This window comes from Manis pentadactyla, chromosome 18, assembly GCF_030020395.1.
Source record: "Manis pentadactyla isolate mManPen7 chromosome 18, mManPen7.hap1, whole genome shotgun sequence".
NCBI lineage: Eukaryota > Metazoa > Chordata > Mammalia > Pholidota > Manidae > Manis > Manis pentadactyla.
Window position 1 is genome coordinate 31,831,223 of NC_080036.1, and position 19,081 is coordinate 31,850,303.

The 19,081-nt window shown below is 43.4% G+C and overlaps 2 protein-coding genes across 4 annotated transcripts in view; both read left to right on the forward strand.

Moving 5' to 3' along the window:
- Positions 1–3,442, forward strand: part of IREB2 (iron responsive element binding protein 2) — a 54,365-nt gene extending 50,923 nt beyond the window's left edge. Inside the window, exon 22 of the mRNA XM_057494847.1 lies at positions 446–3,442. Coding sequence (XP_057350830.1) covers positions 446–556 — 111 coding nt within the window. The 3' untranslated portion in view covers positions 557–3,442. The remainder of the gene's footprint in view (positions 1–445) is intronic.
- A 3,127-nt stretch (positions 3,443–6,569) lies between these two features.
- HYKK (hydroxylysine kinase) overlaps positions 6,570–19,081 on the forward strand; it is a 47,516-nt gene continuing 35,004 nt past the window's right edge. For 2 of the 3 annotated variants that reach the window (XM_057494697.1, XM_057494696.1), the window contains exons 1-3: positions 6,570–6,693; positions 9,792–10,152; positions 11,067–11,206. In XM_057494697.1, the coding sequence (XP_057350680.1) occupies positions 9,807–10,152; positions 11,067–11,206 (486 nt within the window). In that variant the 5' untranslated portion in view covers positions 6,570–6,693; positions 9,792–9,806. The remainder of the gene's footprint in view (positions 6,694–9,791; positions 10,153–11,066; positions 11,207–19,081) is intronic. The other variant, XM_057494698.1, reaches the window with a different exon arrangement.

The following is a 19,081-nucleotide window of genomic DNA, read 5'->3' on the forward strand; positions in this document are numbered from 1 at the left end:
CTCAGTAAGCTGCCTTTTCCTGGTTATCAGTTCTTCGTCCTGACCTGATCTTGATTCCAGCAGACACATCACTCCAAGAGAAGCCAGAGTAGAGCATTCAGGGTTAGAGTAATAACAGATGACAGGTAAGGGGAAGAAAGGGAAGAGAGGAGCAGATAATGCATGCAACGGACATTAATGTAAAAAGAGCGAAGGAGTATAACCTCCCTGCTTAATAAATCAGAACCTGAGTCATTTGGTTTAGTGTTCTAGGCGATACAACACTTGTTATTAGGGAGTAAGATATTTTCCCACTTAGCTGTGAAGCCTTGGTTAGGTGAGTCAGGAATTTTTCCAGCGGGAGGAAGTTTTCTTAGATAGAATAAGGGTGTGGCAAGTATAGTCATCAACTATGAAGATGCAGAGTGTTAACCCGCTTATGTGGGGTGTTTCTGTTTGTTTAAAGACAAGCACTGGGAAGGTGTTCGGCGTGATCGCTTCGTTTGAAAATGAGGTGGAAGTAACATTGTACAAACATGGAGGATTATTAAATTTTGTGGCACGGAAGTTCTCATAGTATCTACTGCTCACCACGGATACCTTCCTAACTGGTAACTGCAACATGGCCTTTTGTGCTGGACCCAGGAACCCTCACCACGGAGCGGCAGATAGGCCCACTTTGCACACTTATCCGTGGATGGAAATGATTATGGATCAGTGTAGTGACTGAAATGAAGTCTTTTTGATTTTAAATAATAATGAATGGTGCTATTAACATTGCTAAAATCAACGTGTGAAGAGTGTTGTGGAAGAGACCATAAGTGTGGGGGGGGATATTTTATCAGACCATTTTGTAAATAAAGGCAGAATTTGAACTTGTGTTGAAGATTCTTATATGAGTGACCTTCCTGAAGTCATGTCTAGTTTTGCACCTGTAAAACTGTACTGCTGTTTGTTGGTTTAAGAGCAGATTGAAATACAAGAAACCAGATGAGACTAAATTTGTGGGAGTTGGAATATGATGTACGAATGGACTTGCAGACACACTAATTCCTTTTCAGAATTGAGCTGGGCATAGTTGGCAATTTTAGTTTGTAATACAGGCCAGGATTATCGTCAGTCCCAGTCTGATGGCGAGGGCTAGAACCTGCCCCAGGCACAGTCACTCTGTCCAGCCAGCCAGGGTGCACTCCATATTGGAAGATGGCTTACAGAGTAACCTCTGTGTAGCACTGTGTTACCAGCAGTGAAAATAGGTATCCTGTAATCCCATATGCAGCTCTTAATTTTTTAGTAATTTGCTACTGTGACCCTTTGGCAAATCTCAGATGGCACTGTATTAATTGGATTAGATTGTTTACTCACCTAATGTGATACAATAACTTCTTATGACCAAATGTTTTCAAAATTCCACACCCATTTATAGTTGCAGAAGAGAACTTTATTTAATCATTAAACACTAAAATGATTTTCTCTAGACTTCTGCAATTATCCACCCTAAATTATATGGTAACTCAGTCCTAAGCATTTTAAAAATGTTATTTCTTAATTATTTAAATTGACCTCCTGTCATTTTGAATCATTTACCTGGGATGCATGATTCTGTTAATTATGTTTTTGTTTTAAGCAGAGCTGACCATCAGGACGAAATACTTAAATTGTGTCTGAATTTTTCTCTCTGTGCATGTCTATCACATTGAATCTTCTGTCAACAAGAGGTTTGGTGACTTGTTAGAAAAAGGTTGGATAATTAATTCCAGAAAAGTCCTGTGCCTTTCATTTTAAATTAAGATGCTAAACTTAACAAAAGGCAAAAGGCTAATTGTAGTGATTTTTAATTTCACGTGGAGCTCTTTATACCACGTTAATGCAGCTCAGAATTAACTCACATTGCACAGAATAAAGAATTGTTTTAAGCTAAAATGCTGAAACTACCAAACCAGTGGGTGAAGACCACTGAGAACTTTGCACGTAATCAGTGATACAATCTTTTGAAGATATTCTGCAAATACGTGTTTAGACAATTAAATGGACTAGAGCTCGATGAAATGATTTCCCTTTATTTAAATGTCTTATAAATGTATTTTGTATTTTCAAATCAATATGTGTTCTTGATACTGTGCTGTGTGTCAGTGCCTGTGTGTTTAATTTACATGAAAACATGAGATAGGGATGGAGAATTTAGAAGTTGAATGTTAAAATACCTGTTACTTGCTTGGAAGAAGTGATACTTGCAGATTGTGTGGGAGAAAAGATCTGTATCCCTAAGCCATACTCCGTTATGCAGCCTGTGGGCATCTTCATAAACAGCTGATCCAGGAGATGGAGATGATAAAGCCAGCAAGCTATGAATTAAGCATTTGCATCTCCAGTCTGCCTAGTCCAGTTACTGTACAAACAGCTCTTGTATTTCAGGAACAAAATCAAGGTTCTCTTAATCTCTTAAAGAGAACCAAAAAGCTTGATAAGCATGGCTGTCAGCTGGGGAGGAGAGTCGTGGGTGTGTGTCCCAGGGTGTGCCTGCAGTTCTGCCTCTAGTCGGAATCTGTTTGCATAGATGTGGCATCTGGTTTTTATTGTTTTCCTTTCAACTCCGTTCCCTTGTTCTAGGTAATTTTGTGTTTCCAAAAGTTGTGGAAAGGAAATGTAAATAGGCACATGAGAGAAGCAAGTCACTGTTGTGAACGGAAAGTATATTTTTCAAAAGTCATTATGAGCAGCAGCATTAAAAAAAAATCTTTTAGAAAACATTATACTACAGACCATTTCCATATATCATACCTTTGGGGTTAGCTATTCCTAGAAAAGGAAGTCAGTGAAAATGGCACCCAGCCACTGAGTTGCCGTTGTTAGGTCTGAAAAGTGTCCAAGATGACAGTTGTCATTTTTTCCTGTATTGTCTCCAAACTGACATCTGGGAGGGATCGGAAGATTGCTCAGTTTTTTATGGTAATCAGACTGCAGTGGGACTAAAGGGAAGTACAGCGAGGGCGTAAATCCGCATCAGGTCTCGGCACGTGTCCTGATTGTGTTGTGCTCATTCACTTCAGTGGGGAGGGACAGGAGGACAACAAAGTATTTGACGGAGACTCTTGTATGGTCGCGTTAAGAGACACCTTTTTTTGCCTAGGTTTTGGAGAAGGCACTTAAGGTAGTGGATGTTGATTCTATCTTAGCTTGATCTGGAGGAGGAGATGGGCTTTGGCTTTTTCAGTGCTCTTTCCCCTGCAGTGTGGTAGTGCTGACATTTCAATTTTACACATAATATGTGACTGAAACATATCTTAAGTAACTATAAATCATTGTCTGTTATTTAAAGCCAACAAAGCAGTGTAACAGTTTAAAGTTCAATAATGTTAAGTATTGTATAGAAATATATTGGAGGCAGAGTTCAGTTGATGACAATTGTGTATATGTTACTGATGCTGTAAATTATTTTTAATAAAGAAATTGTATTATCACATATTTGACTCTTGTTACAAGATATTTTGTTGTAATTGAAAATAAACACCATAACTTAAAAAATAGGATGCCATCCAGAAATTTCTTTTCAAACATGCTGTGTAAATGTTCGGGCTTTAGTTACTCCCCGTGTGACTGCCAGAGTGTGAACCATGGTCATCCTCATTCCTGGATCTGGCGATTCATTTGTATTCAGGGCCACTGAGCATGAACACCAAGGTACAAAGTCTGTGGTAGGGTTAGCCTCAGGGAAATAAACTTGATTCAGGGCTTACTCCAACAAATAGACTCATGGAATCACATTTTAGATTTAAAGAGACTAATCTCTCACCTAAAAACAGGATCCCTTGCCAAATATCAAGTAACTGTACTACCTTTTCTTGAATGTTCAAGGATGGACACTGCTGTGCTAAGCAACTGCCTGTTTTGGTGATTCAGTAGACCTTATTTCAAGGTGAAGTCTGCTTCCTCATAACTTAGAACCTACTGGTTCTCCACAGTGTGTTTACACTGAAGATATACCTTTTTTGGAGGTAATTTAAAGTGAACATTTAGGACCGAACTGGAAGTCTCATGCTATAAGTTGTGTATTACAGGAGGAAACAGCCTTTATTTGATGATGAAGGATAAAGATGGTATGTTTTCATGGGCCTATCAGCTTATGGAACCACCTCCTCCCTCCACTGGCTGCTCATTAGTGCTCCTGGGAAGCAAGTCATCCAGATCTGGGAGCCAAGACCATGGTCCTCCAGTGTCCTGAAGTAGTGCTTTGTAAATAACGGTCAACTGCTCACTGATCTCAAAATTATCTGTTGATTCTCTCATTGTTAAGAGCAACCTAAATGAGTGATTAAAGTTTAAGATTTGGTAATCATAAAGATTCATTCAAAACTGGGACATTTAAGAGTTCCAGTTCAGTGTGTGATGAAGCCTGTTTGCATTACAAAGGCAAATGCCAACACGGCTACATGCCAGTAGTTTGATTATCCAGTGTTCACAAGGAGATAGTGTAACGTCAGTGTTGTATTTTGATAGTTCAGTTTTCACTGGATGCCAGTTTTAATGATACATTATAAACTATAAATTAGATTCAGCTGTTTCGTAAGTTGTTTGGCTAATAAGTTTTCTAAACTATCAGACTATATAAAGCTTGTATTATACTTCAGAAATGGAAAATTTATTGCAAAAGCATATGCATGTGTAACCACAAAATTTGCTTGTATTGACGCTTTTTCTGAGATTTGTGTTGGCACATTGACACAATTTTGAGCATTTTAAACTGCAATATATAGTTAAAGGAAGTATAAAATGGGCTACTGGGCTACTGCGTTTTATAGAATGTTTTATAAAATCATGTCTGTAGTCTTCGAATTGTTCATTTTGTTTCACAGTTCTTTTTGAGAGCCACTATGTACTAACGTATTGGCCAGGTGGAGAAGAAAATAACGATGTTAATACAACGACATGACTTTTCTTATCAGATTGATGGGGCTTTTTTCGTTATGATATTCAGTAGTGGCATTGAGGAAAAACATGGCTTGGCAGCATGTATTAAGAGCCTTAGAGATGTTCACGTCTTAGATCCAGTAATACAACTGAGCAGCGGATCTTAAAGACAATTAGAAATGAATATATTTATGAATGAGGATATTCTTAGTGACAAGGAAATGCTCATTTAAAGTGAAAAGGGCAAGTTATGAAATACAGTATTTAGTCTAGAGGCACAATGGGTAGAAGGTGGCTTGCTTCAATCGTTCTCCCATTCCCTCATCCCAAGAAGATTGTGTGTAGGGAGAAATAACAGACCAATAGACATGGAATGGTGAGAGGGTGGCAAGAATTCAGGAATTGCCTGAGGGAACAGCGTGAAGGGGGCTTGACGGGGCCAATAGGAGTCAGATTTGAGTTGCAGAAATCCCAAATCAAAGTTTGACGATAAAGAAATGAGACATACTGAGAATATCGCCCTGGGGCTTTAAAGACTCAGCCTGAAAGGGACAGAGACGCATCCCTCAGCAGGTGGGTGACGCCGGTTTGGAAAACAAGACCATCAATAGCGGTGACTATCGATTACCGGAGTATTCTGTAACGACCGGGGTTGTAAGGCGCGGGGTTCAAAAACAAAATACCGACTGAGGTGCAGTCCTAGACCGGTGTTCCGAACTCTCTTCCAGCAGAGCGCTGGGCACCCTCCACAGTGTCCGCGTGGCTGCAGAGGCGTCGAGACGTCCCCCGGGGCGCCTGCAGGAGATATGCCTGCCGGCCAACCTGGCCGCACGCAGTGATTCCCAGACAGCCACCCGACAATTGTGAGGTTTCGGCATGTTCCTGCGCCGGAAGAAGCCACCTGTTAACTCTACATAAATAAGGGTTCTGACCCAGGTATCGGTCCTACTTCTCAGTGTAAGTGACTCGCTCATCACAGAAGCCCTGAACTGCCACCCCAGCTCTGGGAAGCCAGGTGGGGCGGCCTCCAGCCTCCCTTTGCATCTATTACACCGAATGTAATGAGAAAGCCAGGGTTGGTGGGGGCCCCGTCCAGCCTGGACCTCGACGCCCCCGTCGGTGCCGGCAGCACGGACCCTGCTCCGATAGTCAGGACCCATCCCCGCTCCAGCACTTCCCGCGGCCTCATCGGTTCGAGTCAGAAGGAGGAGGAAGGGGAAAGCGGGAGGGGAAACAAGGATGCCAGCTGCTCTCAGGGTACGCGTATCCGGGGAGAAACTGTCAGCGGAGACTCCGCGGACTGGGCGGAACCGCGAGGTGCTACTCAAGAAGCCTGCCAAATGGCCAGGCTCACGGGGGCGGGGTGGAATCTCGAAAAGCCAATCATAAGTAAGAAATGAGCTTACGTATAAAAGTGGCCGGATTCTACCGTGAGGAGGCGGGGCAGGACTGCCGGAAGCCACCGGAAGCCCGATCTCTGGATTTCTGTTCTCAGCTGCTAGTGTCCATTTCCCTAGCGGGGCGGGGTGAAGTCCGGGTCTGCCCGGGCGATCCTCGCCTTCCAGTCATCCACGTTAGTTGGTGAAGGCAGGGCCTCAAGAAGCCAATCATAAGTCAGAGTTTGCGGTCTGGGAGGAGGGCCGGGGCCCCGGGCCGCGGGCAGAGTCCCTGGATGGAAGGAGGCGGGGGCTCCTGCGGGTCCGCGGGCGGGGGCGGTTCCGGGCCCCGGGCAGAGTCCGGGGCGGGGTGGCTCCTGCGGGGCCGGGACGCCGGCCTGCGGGATCCGCTCGGGACCTCGGGATTGCGGTGAGCCGCACCAGGAGCAGAGGAGGGCCCCGGGCCCCTGGGGCGGGGGGCGGGGGTGCTGCCAGAGAGCAGGGAGGCTGGCTCGCCGCAAGCGCCAGCCGGTCACCCCCTCTCCGGACCTGATGCAGCCCAGGGCTGGGCTGGGATCGCTGTGGTAGCGCGGGCCCCTACAGAGGGAAGGCGCGGGCTGACGCTCAGTCCCGGTGCGTGGGGACACTTCCCGAGGCCGCACTGTACGCTTGACTATCCCGCTGGGAACCCGCCTGTGCACCGCGCGCCCCTGTGCAGCACTCGCGCCCGCCGCTGTTCCCCGCACCGGCAGGAAGGCCCTAGAGCACCTGCTAATGAATTGTTGTCTCGGACTAACTGCAAATTCTAGTTTCCCTGCCTTTCTGGTTCCTCACCCCCTTTGAGGATAAACGGCCCCATGAGCCTGTGGAGTGAAGATGGCCCTTTCATTCCTTCCATGTACAAAATAAGATACTAGCCTAGGTGCTGAGGATGCAATGTACTGGGTGTAACCGCTGCTCTCCAGCCTTAGAGGGACGTGGCAGAGGAATTGCAGAAGAGTGGGTTTGAAAGACATGCTAAGGTAGATTTTCCCAGACTGTGACAGTATGGGTGTGAGGGAGAGGAAAGAATCAGGAATGACTCGTTTCTTGTCTTGTGTGCCTTGCACGAAGTACAGAGTTTAAGGTCCGCGGCCCCCCCTGATTGTAAGACAAAGGTTGGGAGTTTCTGGCATAAGCTCTGGATTTGGAAAATACTTGTTTCTTGGGGGCATTCTGGGGAGCTAAGTAAAACACCGTTGACAGGAAGTATAGATAAACTACCTATAAGATTTGAATTCTCTTCCTTGCCCCCTCCACACACAACAGAGACATTTGGTTAAGACGGACATCTCTGATGAATACATTTCTCTGCATTTATTTACTTTCAGGAACTGACTTGATCTGTGCCATTAGTTGTATAATTTGGAGTCCTTATATATGAAGAAAAAGTGCAAATTTAAGCTCAGAGAGAAAAACTTTAGAAGCACAGAATGTTAGCGGTGGAAGGGATTTTCAGAGATGGTCTAGTCCAGCTCTCTTTTAGAAGAGCTGTGAAGAGTCCAAATTTCAGAGCTAGGTAGCAGAGCGGAGACTAAAATGTATTTTTCTTCTCCTAACATGGCAACTTTGTTCCCTCCATTTTTTTATTGTGTTAAAATACACTTAATCAGCCCAGCAACTTTTTATTATACCAGGCTGTCTTTTGAGGGCTAGAACACCAACATTACACTGCTTTAGAAAACTATGCTCTTCAAGCAGAGGCTTAACAAGCCCTATTCAAGGATGTTATAGAAACATTTTCTAGACTGGAAGGAAGATTGACTTTCACCAATGCCTCTAAGGGTTCCTTTCAATTTTAAGGACTTCAAATTCATATGCAATTCAGCATTATTCTGATATCTTTAACACTTTAGGATTTGAAAAATTTATACAGGATTTCATCTTAGATTTGAAATTTTAGTTCATATTACATTCTGAATACCGACCTTAAACTAGTTTAGAAATCTCTAGAAGGAAAGTTTAAATTCCATGTAAAGTCTTAAGCCCCAATACTATGTGACAGGAGGTACTGGTTCCCAGAAGTTTCAGATGGGAAAATTATTTTGAAACCCTATTCAGGCTTTGTCACAAACCTCCTAATGAACAAAAGCTGAACGACTTAAGTTGCTTCTGAAAGCAAATGTTCTGGTAAGAAGGTAAACGTGAGATGTGTTTGGCAAGAAGGCCGTGACTATAACAGGTGGTGGAGACCAGCCAGTGGCACAAGGGGCTGTGTGCACGTTTGGAGATGGTACAGATCAGTTTGGGTCGGGAGGACCAGGGAAGGCAGGAAGGGGAGGGAAGTGGATCTTAAGCTTATACTTTTATTATCACTTGAGACATCAGGCCTTGGGATTGAGGCAGGAAGGGAGGGGTTCACACTGGAGAGCCCTAGTGAACCTCCCCCGCCTTGAATTTTATCCCCATCCCATCACTGGAGTAAGTTGGGCTTTGGCTTCTATAGATCTTAAGTGATTAGACATTAACAGGCATATAATCTGATTTGGACTCTGAAACCCCAGACCTCACCCTCAACCCTTGGTCCTAGCTAATCTCTCACAAGGGCTTTTTGTTTTAAGGTAAAATTTACATTCAGTGATATTTGCAGATCTTATGCTTACTTAAATTTTAAGCTAAATTCTGACAAATGTGTACACCCATCTAAGAAAAGCCCAGACAAGATACAGAACATTTTCTTAGAACTTCAAAGTTCTTCCATATCACCTCCTTGCCAGGAGAAACAGCTATTCTGATTTCTATCAACAAGAGCTAATCTGTTCATGAGAGTCTTTTTATATTAAACTACATCCCTTGAACAGCAATCAAAATCATACCCCAAAATGCAACCCAGTCACCAAATGTTATTAATTATTTACATTTTAGTACAAAGGACGGATTGGAATAAAACTATTTTGGGAAAAGAGGGAAGCGAGACTGCAAGGACCTTAAATATTTGGTTCCTGAAGGATGTTTGGAAGCCATACATTGCATTTCCTAGGTATATAGATGGTAGATAGATGCTCAGGAAAAATGTGTGGCAGAGGGTGGCACTACCACGGGGAAGAAAACAGTCTCTTCTCTCCTGCTATTGAAATCCTACTCTGCTGACTCAATTCAGATCCAATTTATCAAGAATATCTTAGGCTGTACTAACTTCTCTCTCAATTTCCATCATAGTTTTGGTAGGTACTAATTTCATAGGTCATGAACTCAGCTCTATCGGTTTTTTGCAACTGACCTTTCTTTTTATTTCAAGCCCCTATTTAGTGCTTAACAGTACAGAACTTATTATTTATAAATTAAGGTGAACTCAGTCACTTCTGTATTATAACAGAACTTATTATTTATAAATTAAGGTGAACTCAGTCACTTCTGTATTAATTCACTCCATTCAGGGTTATACTTAGTTCAGGGCTTTATTTGACCTAGTATAGAATCAATACTGATAAACGTTGGTCTAAGAAAAATCATTTAAATAAACATGTTCATCATATGTCCCCTTTCTAGTTTGCTTGAAACATAATGTTAGGTGGAGATGATCAACAGTCACAGGCTCTTGCCAAACCCACCTTCGGTGAGGTACAAGCCTCTGCATTAGTGGAATCAGTGTTTGGGTTAAAAGTTTCCAAGATCCATCCACTTCCTAGCTATGATGACCAGAATTTTCACGTATGCATTTCAAGAACCAAACACACTACAGATAGCCCAGCTGAATATGTCCTCAAAATAAGCAACACAGAGTCCAGCAAAACTCCAGACCTGATTGAAGTGCAGAGTCACATCATGATGTTTCTGAGAGCAGCTGGATTTCCAACAGCATCTGTGTGCCGTACTAAAGGAGGAAACATCACCTCTCTCGTGTCCATAGGTAAGCAACTGCTTGCCTGTCATGGCCTGTCCATGTACATTTTAGCTGTGAGTAGAAATATCAAGAGCAAGTTCATAGTTCCAATGTAGGTGTGTTTTTTGTTTTTTTTTCAGTGGTTTGGAGAAGCCACAGCATCACTAAAATGGTGACTGGGGCTGTGTGAAACAGAAGGATCAGAGCCGGGATCTGGTGTGATTCCTGCTTAGAAAGGGCCTAATAGATGAGTAATTAAGGGGTCATGTGGAAAGTAAGGGAACTTTTTTTAAGCTCAAAAATAAATAAATATTTTTATTCATCAGATCAGCTGTATATTTTGGTGCTATGGTATATAAAGAACACAGAACAATTAATCAGGGATTTCAGATCGCAGCTGTGTCATTTCTGCATGTGTTTCCATGGGCACACCACTTACATTCCTGAAGCTAAGAGTCCTCACCTGACTTGGTGCTTTTCACCTGTAAATGCTAAAATGCTAGGATGTACCTAATAGAGTTCTCCAAGCAGCAGCCTGAGATTGCTTGGCAGCAAATGCTCTTCCCAGTTTGCCCGTGAAGAAACCTGTGATTCTGAAATGATCTTTTCTTTGTATCATACTTTCCTCAGTTACAAACAGAGAAAAGTGCTGTAGACATTCACTTACCAGAGCAGGTAATCTATGTTTAGGCCTGCAAAGTTGGGGTCATGATTCTGCAGGTGCACGAGGGGCCTGTTAGTGTTGCAAAGTCCGTTTTACCTGCTTCTGCCATCCACCAGCCTTGCCTCGCAGAACCCGGCTGACTTGCTTTTGGTCAGCAGATTTTTTTTCCTCTTGTTTTGTCATGTCTATTATTCTTTGAAATAATAGTTAAAAACGCATCACCTCTAATCATTCTTTTTGAGAATAGTTGACAGAGTATATCCTTCCACCCATCTAGATAGTGGCTCTGAAATCAAAAGCTACTTGGTGAGGCTGCTGACTTACCTCCCAGGAAGACCCATAGCTGAGATTCCTGTCAGCCCACAGCTGTTATATGAAATTGGAAGGCTAGCTGCCAAATTGGATAAGGCACTGGAGGTAAGATTTGGGGTTTTATTTTGTTCATAAGAATTTTTGTTTTGTTTTGTCTTTCTTTTTTATTTTTAAAATAAAACTACCATCAGAGTCTATTTTTATGTGCCTCCTGAGGTGTGTTTGAAGGAAACAGGGTCTTAGATGATGCACTGTATGACAGCAAGGCTGCCCAGGTCTGTACTTTCTGGAACATTGCCAAGATTACCTACATTTTTAGGAATTAGTGATATTCTTTATGTTGCCCAGTAAAAACAGTTTGTATTCACAGACTAAAGCCTGAAGTTTTCATCTAGATAAGATGCAATCAGCCAGAGCTCTAAATGAAGCAATTGCTAAGTTACATATGAATTAGAATGATTTGTGTTAAGGGTGTTTTTGTCCTATAGAAATGATATCATGTATCACAAATATTTTTCCAGACCCACCCACAAAACATTTGCATTTATTCAACAAATGTTCTCCAAGTACCTCCTATATTCCAGGCACTGAGGAAAAGGTAAGGATTCCCTTGTCCTAAAGGACTGTGTTCCAGGGGACAGATAAACACTGTAAGAAGTAACTATAATTTGCAAGAGTAAAACATAGTTCTTATGTATAAAACATTTCCAGTCATTCACTAAATCCTGCCCATTCTGCTTCTCAAATGTGTCTATACTCTATCGCCTCTCTGTCACTACCTTGACTGTCTTAGCTTGCCACTGTAGCCTCCCTGCATTTAGGGCTTTTTCTACTTCAATTTATTCTTTATACCAGTTCCAAGTTACCTTTATTTTTATTTAGGTATCATTAATCTACAATTACATGAGCAACATTGTGGTTACTAGATTCCTCCCATTATCAAGTCCCCACCACATACCCCATTATAGTCACTGTCCATCACTGTAGTAAGATGCCATAGAGTCACTACTTGTCTTCTCTGTGCTATACTGCCTTCCCCGTGCCCCCCCTGCTACATTATGTCTTCTAATTGTACTGCCCCTTATTCCCCTTCTCCCTCCCTTCCCCCCCACCAACCAGTCCCTTTCCCTTTGGTAAATGTTAGTCCATTTTTGGGTTCTGTGAGTCTGCTGCTGTTTTGTTCCTTCAGTTTTTGCTTTGTTTTTCTGCTCCACAGATGAGTGAAATCATTTGGTACTTGTCTTTCTCCACCTGGCTTTTTTCACTGAGCATAACACTCTTTAGCTCCATCCATGTTGTTGCATCACATGGTGGTAAGATTTGTTTTCTTCTTATGGCTGAATGATATTCCATAGTGTGTATGTACAACCTCTTCTTTATCCATTCATCTACTGATGGACACTTAGGTTGCTTCCATTTCTTGGCTATTGTACATAGTGCTGTGATAAACATAGGGGTGCATATGTCTTTTTCAAACTGGGCTGCTGCATTCTTAGGGTAAATTCCTAGGAGTGGAATTCCTGGGTTAAATGGTATTTCTATTTTGAACTTTTTGAGGAACCTCCATACTGCTTTCCACAGTGGTTGAACTAATTTTCATTCCCACCAGCAGTGTAGGAGGGTTCCCCTTTCTCCTCAACCTCGCCAACATTTGTTGTTGTTTGTCTTTTTGATGCTGGCCATCCTAACTGGTGTGAGGTGATAGCTCATTGTGGTTTTAATTTGCATTCCCCTGATAATTAGCAATTTGGAGCATCTTTTCATGTGCCTGTTTGCCATCTGAATTTCTTCTTTGGAGAAGTGTCTGTTGATATCCTCCACCCATTTTTTAATAGGATTATTTGTTTTTTGGGTGTTGAGGCATATGAGTTCTTTATATTTTTTGGATGTTAACCCCTTGTCAGATATATCATTTACAAATATATTCTCCCATACTGTAGGATGCCTTTTTGCTCTTCTGATAGTGTCCTTTGCTGTACAGAAGCTTTTTAGCTTGATGTAGTCCCATTTGTTCATATTTTGTTTTGTTTTCCTTGCCCAAGGAGATGTGTTAAGGAAAAAGCTGCTCATGTTTATATTCAAGAGATTTTTGCCTATGTTTTCTTCTAAGAGTTTTATGGTTTCATGACTTACATTCAGGTCTTTGATCCATTTCAAGTTAACTTTTGTGTATGGGATTAATCAGTAATCCAGTTTCATTATCTTGCATGTAGCTGACCAGCTTTGCCAACACCAAATGTTGAAGAGGCTGTTATTTCCCCACTGTATATACATGGCTCCTTCATTGTATATTATTTGACCATATATGCTTGGGTTAATATCTGGACTCTCTATTCTGTTCCACTGGTCTGTGGGTCTGTTCTTGTGCCAGTACCAAATTGCCTTGATTACTGTGGCTTTGTATTAGAGCTTGAAGTCAGGGAGCATAATTCTCCCCACTTTATTCTTCCTTCTCAGGAATGCTTTGGCTATTTGGGGTCACTTCTGGTTCCATATGAATTTTAGAACTATTTGCTCTAGTTTGTTGGAGAATATTGTTGGTATTTTGATAGGGATTGCATCGAATCAGTAGATTGCTTTAGGCAGGATGGCCATTTTGACAATATTAATTCTTCCTATCCATGAGCATGGGATGTGTTTCCATTAATTGGTGTCTTCTTTAATTTCTCTCATGAGTGTCTTGTAGTCTGAGTTACCTTTTAAAATTTCAAATCTGACCATGTCAGTTCCATGGTTAAAACCTTTTAGTGTCTTCTCATTGCCTTCAAGATAAAGGCCAGGGTCCTCAGCGTTTCTTGCGTGCCAGGCCCCAGGTGGCCTCGTCCCTGCTCCCACCCCATTTGGCCCCAGTGCCTGGCCCCCCTTCCCATGCTGCTCTCAGCACCGGTATGAAACTTCCCGCAGTCCCTGCATGTGCCTCTGTCTCACACACCTGCGCCCTTGCCCAGGTCGGTTTTCTCAGGTGGGAATGCCTTCCCCTGCCCTGTAGGACTCCTGCCACCCTGCCACATGCTCAGGCAGCTGTGCTCTGTGAGATTGTCTCTGGCCCATGCTCTTCCCATGCTGATTTATTTCTCCTGATTCTCTGGGTGGATTGAGCGGCTCTTCTGCCCTACTTGTTGTCTGGGGTCACCCATGCAGCTTCATTCAGCTAGGAGCTCAGCTGGAGTGATTCCATTCCTCTCCATGCAGGCTCTTCTTTTCACGTGGTGTCGCATCCTCCAGGATGGCCTGCATGTCCTTACAACGTGGCTGCTGGCTTCCAAGGGGGAGTTCTAGGAGGACGGGCCCCAGTATACAAATGCTTATCAAGTTTCTGCTTGAATTGTGTTAGCTAATGTCCTGTTGGCCAAAGCAAGTGACATGTCTAATCCCAAAGTCAACTGGGAGAAGCACTCTAGGGCATAGGTACCAGGAGGCATGGTTCCCTGGGGCCATTTGGGCACCAGTCTACCTCACAGGACATTCAATTATTCATGCATATTTGTGCTTCTTGTTACATATGCTGCATAAGAAGCAGTAAGCTTCTTAAAAAATTGGTCTGTCTTAAATATTGATCTTTTATCATTGGTGTCTAGCAGTGTGAAACACGTAGTAAATACTCAAGAAGGGCCTCATAAAAAGCAAACATACCAATAAATTTACAAGCTGGTTCTTGAAAATTAGGAATACCTCAGCCAGGCAGAACAACGGAGGGAGGGCATCCCTACCCAGGGAAGGAACATGCAAAAAATCATGGCGGGACAATGAGCATGTTTTACTTTCATTTTTTAAGGATATTTTCATTTGGCATAAACTTCTAGGTAAACATTGTTTTCCCTTTAGCATTTGAAGACATTGCTCTGCTTTCCTCTCTTGCATTGTTTGTGATAAGGACGTGGCCCTCCCATTGTTCTAACTGAAGTGTGTCTTGTGTGTGCACTTATGTGTGTGTGTGAGAAAGGCTGCTGTTAAGTTTCCCTCTGTGTCAACTTTTGAGCATTTTGCTAATGATGTGTCTCATTGTAGCTTTGTGCTTGGTTTATCGAGCCTCTCTGAGTAGATGCAGCAAAGTTACTTGGAAGCAGTTTGGTGCTTCTGTCTTGCCTTTAGTACTTTATAGGTGGGATCAGGGTTGGCTTTAGTCTAGGGAAGGTTACTCCCCAACACTAACGCAAGGCCCTCCTGAGTTCTCTGCCCAGTGTCTGCGGACCATGGGATTCCCCTGCCTGGTCGGCAGCAGCAGGCACCGCTCCCGGCCCCCTGTGTGTCCAAGCGCCGCTCCCAGTGAGTCCTCCTGACAGTTCCCATCCCACTTCAGCAGCTTCCTCACATTCATACACTGACCTGCCAAGTCCTCAAGGGGTCCATTCTGCAGACCTCTGGCCTTCTCTCTCTCTCTGCAGCTCTCTGTTTTCTGGAATGCGCCCTGCAGACTCCAGCTGTTTGTTCTTCCTGGATGCTCTGCCTCCTCAGCGCAGCTCCCAGGGCTCCCTGCACCACGGCCTCCATCAAGGGAGGAAGCAGGGACAAACTCTCCTTCTCCCAGGGAGCACTGTCCTTCATTGCCTGGTGTCTAGTAACTTAAAAACCATGTTCCAGATATTTTGTCCAGTGTTTTGTTTATTTCAACCAGAGGGGTATACCTGGTCCCTGTTACTCCTTCTTAGCCATATACTGAAGTCTATATTACAGGCTAAAGCAATATTTACTATCTTTTTCTTCCCAAATAGAAATAACCCTGTTTTTTCTGATTAGAAACTCTTTTAGTGACTCATTAGAGAAAATGAGATACGAATACAAAAATAATTAAAAGTTACCAGTAATCCTATCACCCAGAAATGACAGTCACAAAACTCTGAGTCCAAGAACACATTATCCCACAGCCCCTGGAGCATAGTAGGTGCTCAGTAAATGTTTTTTAACTGACAGATTTTTGTCTATGTCGACAATAATTACCATTTCACATTCACTCTATTTATTTAACACGTATTTACTGAGCCATGAAAGGCTTTGGATGGTAAATGTTATTAAGCATTTGGTTGCAATAGTTCTCAACTAAATGGGAGAAAATCCCTCTGTGGGCATCCATTAAAACAATAATTACTGAGTATTAATGTAATTTGGATTAAAATAGCCTCTTCTAATTAAATGTATTTCTAGGAAATTTTCTTCACTTATTAATTTTACTTAGAAAAACCTTTGAAGTGATTAGAGTGCTCAGTAAAGTCTTTCTACCATCCTCAGAATCAAACAAACTGTTTAAATGAGTGTCTGTTAGAGAACAGAGTCTTTATACTAACCTTTCTGCATGGCCTGTGGCCCTCACTAATATGCCTGTCGCCACTGAAGTTTCAGCTCTTACTGCCTCATTCTGAAATGGCAAATACAGTTTTCAGAGGAAGCTGGGGCCACACGTTGCTGACACTGAGTTCTGCTGTGTAGTTGACCACCTGCTGCTCTGCTGTGCATCCAGTTTTGTCTCCCAGGGGACTGGGGAGTCCTAGAGGGAACAGGAAAAACCTTCCTCCCTTGGCATTGCAGTACATTTTTATCGTGCTTCATCGCCATTGCTCCACTGCTCCCCTAACTGCACCCCATACCTTTGCAGGTGGTAAGTTCTTAGTTTCTCTATATGCACCAGGAACCATGGTGTTCACTCAAGATACCACAGAGGTGCAGTATTTTAATCCTGGGGGGCGTGGCAGAAGCTGCAACTGCTCTGCTGGGGATGTGGCTGTGCTGATGAAGCTTCCAGCAGCTGGGCAGTCCTGGGGGACCCAGAGTACACAGGAGACTTGGGGACGGCAGGGACCAGGACCGAGTCATTCACAAGTGAAGGACCAACTGCTATGAACCAGAATTTGGTTGCTGCCTGGCCCACAGATGGGCTGGAGATCAGTTTCATGAGATTCATTTAAGTATAATAGAAGAAAGTACAGGGCAGCTTTATGAGTAGGACTTGTCAGAGCTTTGTAATAGAGGAAACAAAGTCCTTGGGAGATGGGCGTCAGGGTGAGAGGTGGAGGGAGTCAGCTGCTGCGAGGCAGGCTTACGATAGACTAGTAAAGAGCAGGAATCAAGCCACCAGAAATTCGAGTGGGTATCCAAGGATTCAAAAGGGTAGAAGGGCCAGAGAAGTCAGGTGTGTTAGCCGCAACATTCACATTCAACAAACATTTATTGAACACCTATTATGTATGAGGTCTGTCTTTATTTCATGTCTTAGTTTATCAACAGATGACTGTGACATTGGTATTGATGCACAGACTGTACTTACTGTTAAGGGAGACGAGCTCTGTGATACCAAGTGGCGGAGCCAGTTGAGGCCAAGTCAGTTCCAAGTGTTCTTGTCACTTCTCCACACAGAGCTGAGAAGGTCTCCTGCAGGATGCATGGGCCAGCAGTGCCACATTGTAAAAGGTGACTCAGAGCCTTTCTTGAATGGACTCTTGAGCTGTTGGAAACCCAATAATAGCATTCTATTCTATTTTCTTTAAAAATAAAAGTAATAGATGTGCATGGTAAAAATGTCAAACAGTATTGAAGGACAGAAAATGAGTATTTTTTCTCTCCATCATCTCTATTCTTACTTCTAATACTGCTCCCCAAAAGCTACATGCCTGGCAGTGTTCTCAGTGCCTACTATGCAGAGTATTTTTGTGATTTGTAGTGATATTTAACACCCAAGAAGGTCAGAAAACTCAAAGCCATATCATGAGAGGAAAAGTTTACTGTGTAGAAGAGAAGGCTCTGGGGGGCCAGAGTGGCGTCCTCAGGTCTGTGGGGGACAGTCACGTGGGGGAAGGACTGATCCTGTCCCAGATGTCCCCGGCGGCCATAGTTGGGAGCAGTGGCATGAGTAATGTTACCGAGGCAGGTTTTAGCTCAGCACAAGGAAGGACACGGCAATGTCAATAAAGTGCACCTCCTGCAGGAAGTATTCGAGCAGACGTTACACAGCCACTTAACAAGGACATGGTCATGATAGCAGAAGCCCCAGGGAAAGGTTTTCAGTCTCCAGGTCATGCAAGTGGGCGTTAAACTCAATTTAGAGGAACACTCTTACATGAATATAATAGAACACCAGACCCCAGAACACATCATCTGTAAGGGTCTCCGTGTTGTTTACTGAGGCTTTTCCTTTGTGTGGGGTGTCTGTATACTGGTTGCGATGTAAAATGCATTTCTCACTTGAGATTCCAACAAATCGGAAAGTTACTCTGTGTGGTGACCACCAAGAAGCCTCTAGCACTCACTCTGTGAGAGTCTGGGCTGTATGTCAGGAGACCCAGGTCCTCCCTTAGCCCCATAGTCACAACTAATTATCCATCTCAACTTCAGTTTCCCCATTTGGGTAACGTGGCTCAAAGCCATTTAGAACTTTAGAGTGGTCAAAGTCTACTCTAGAATTTTCGACCCTTTGAGCATTCATTTATTCAGCACATACTGCTTGAGCAGGGCCTTCTACAGGTCAGCCACTGTTCTAGGCATGGGGACACAGATCACACTGAACAAAACAGACCAAAACAAGCCCCTGCCCATAGTGAGGCTTACCTTCTAGTGAGAGTAGACACGAAGGTTAGAAGTGAATCACGGTGCATGTTAGACATCAACGTGTGCCAGGTGCTAAGGAAGAAACAGGCAGGGGAGAGGGCTATGAAGTATTGCAGGGAGGGCTGAGATTTTAGGTGGGGTGGCCAGGGAGTCTGACCACAGAAGGTGACTTTTGTGTACCTGGTAGGAAAGAGGATGCTAGCCATATGGATATCTGGAGAAGAGGGTCCAGGGAGAAGGAAAGAGCAGTGTGAAGGCCGTGAGCTGTAAATGTGCCTGGCATGTCCTGGAACAGCAGGGCACCCATTGTGGCTGGAGGACAGGGAGGAAAGTAGTAGAAGAAGCCAGAGAGGCACAAGAAACACAGGCAAGCTGTGTGGGAGAGAGCAGGGTTCTTCAGAACCGCCTCCAGTTCCTTTTGTTGCTTGGTATTACCTATCCCCT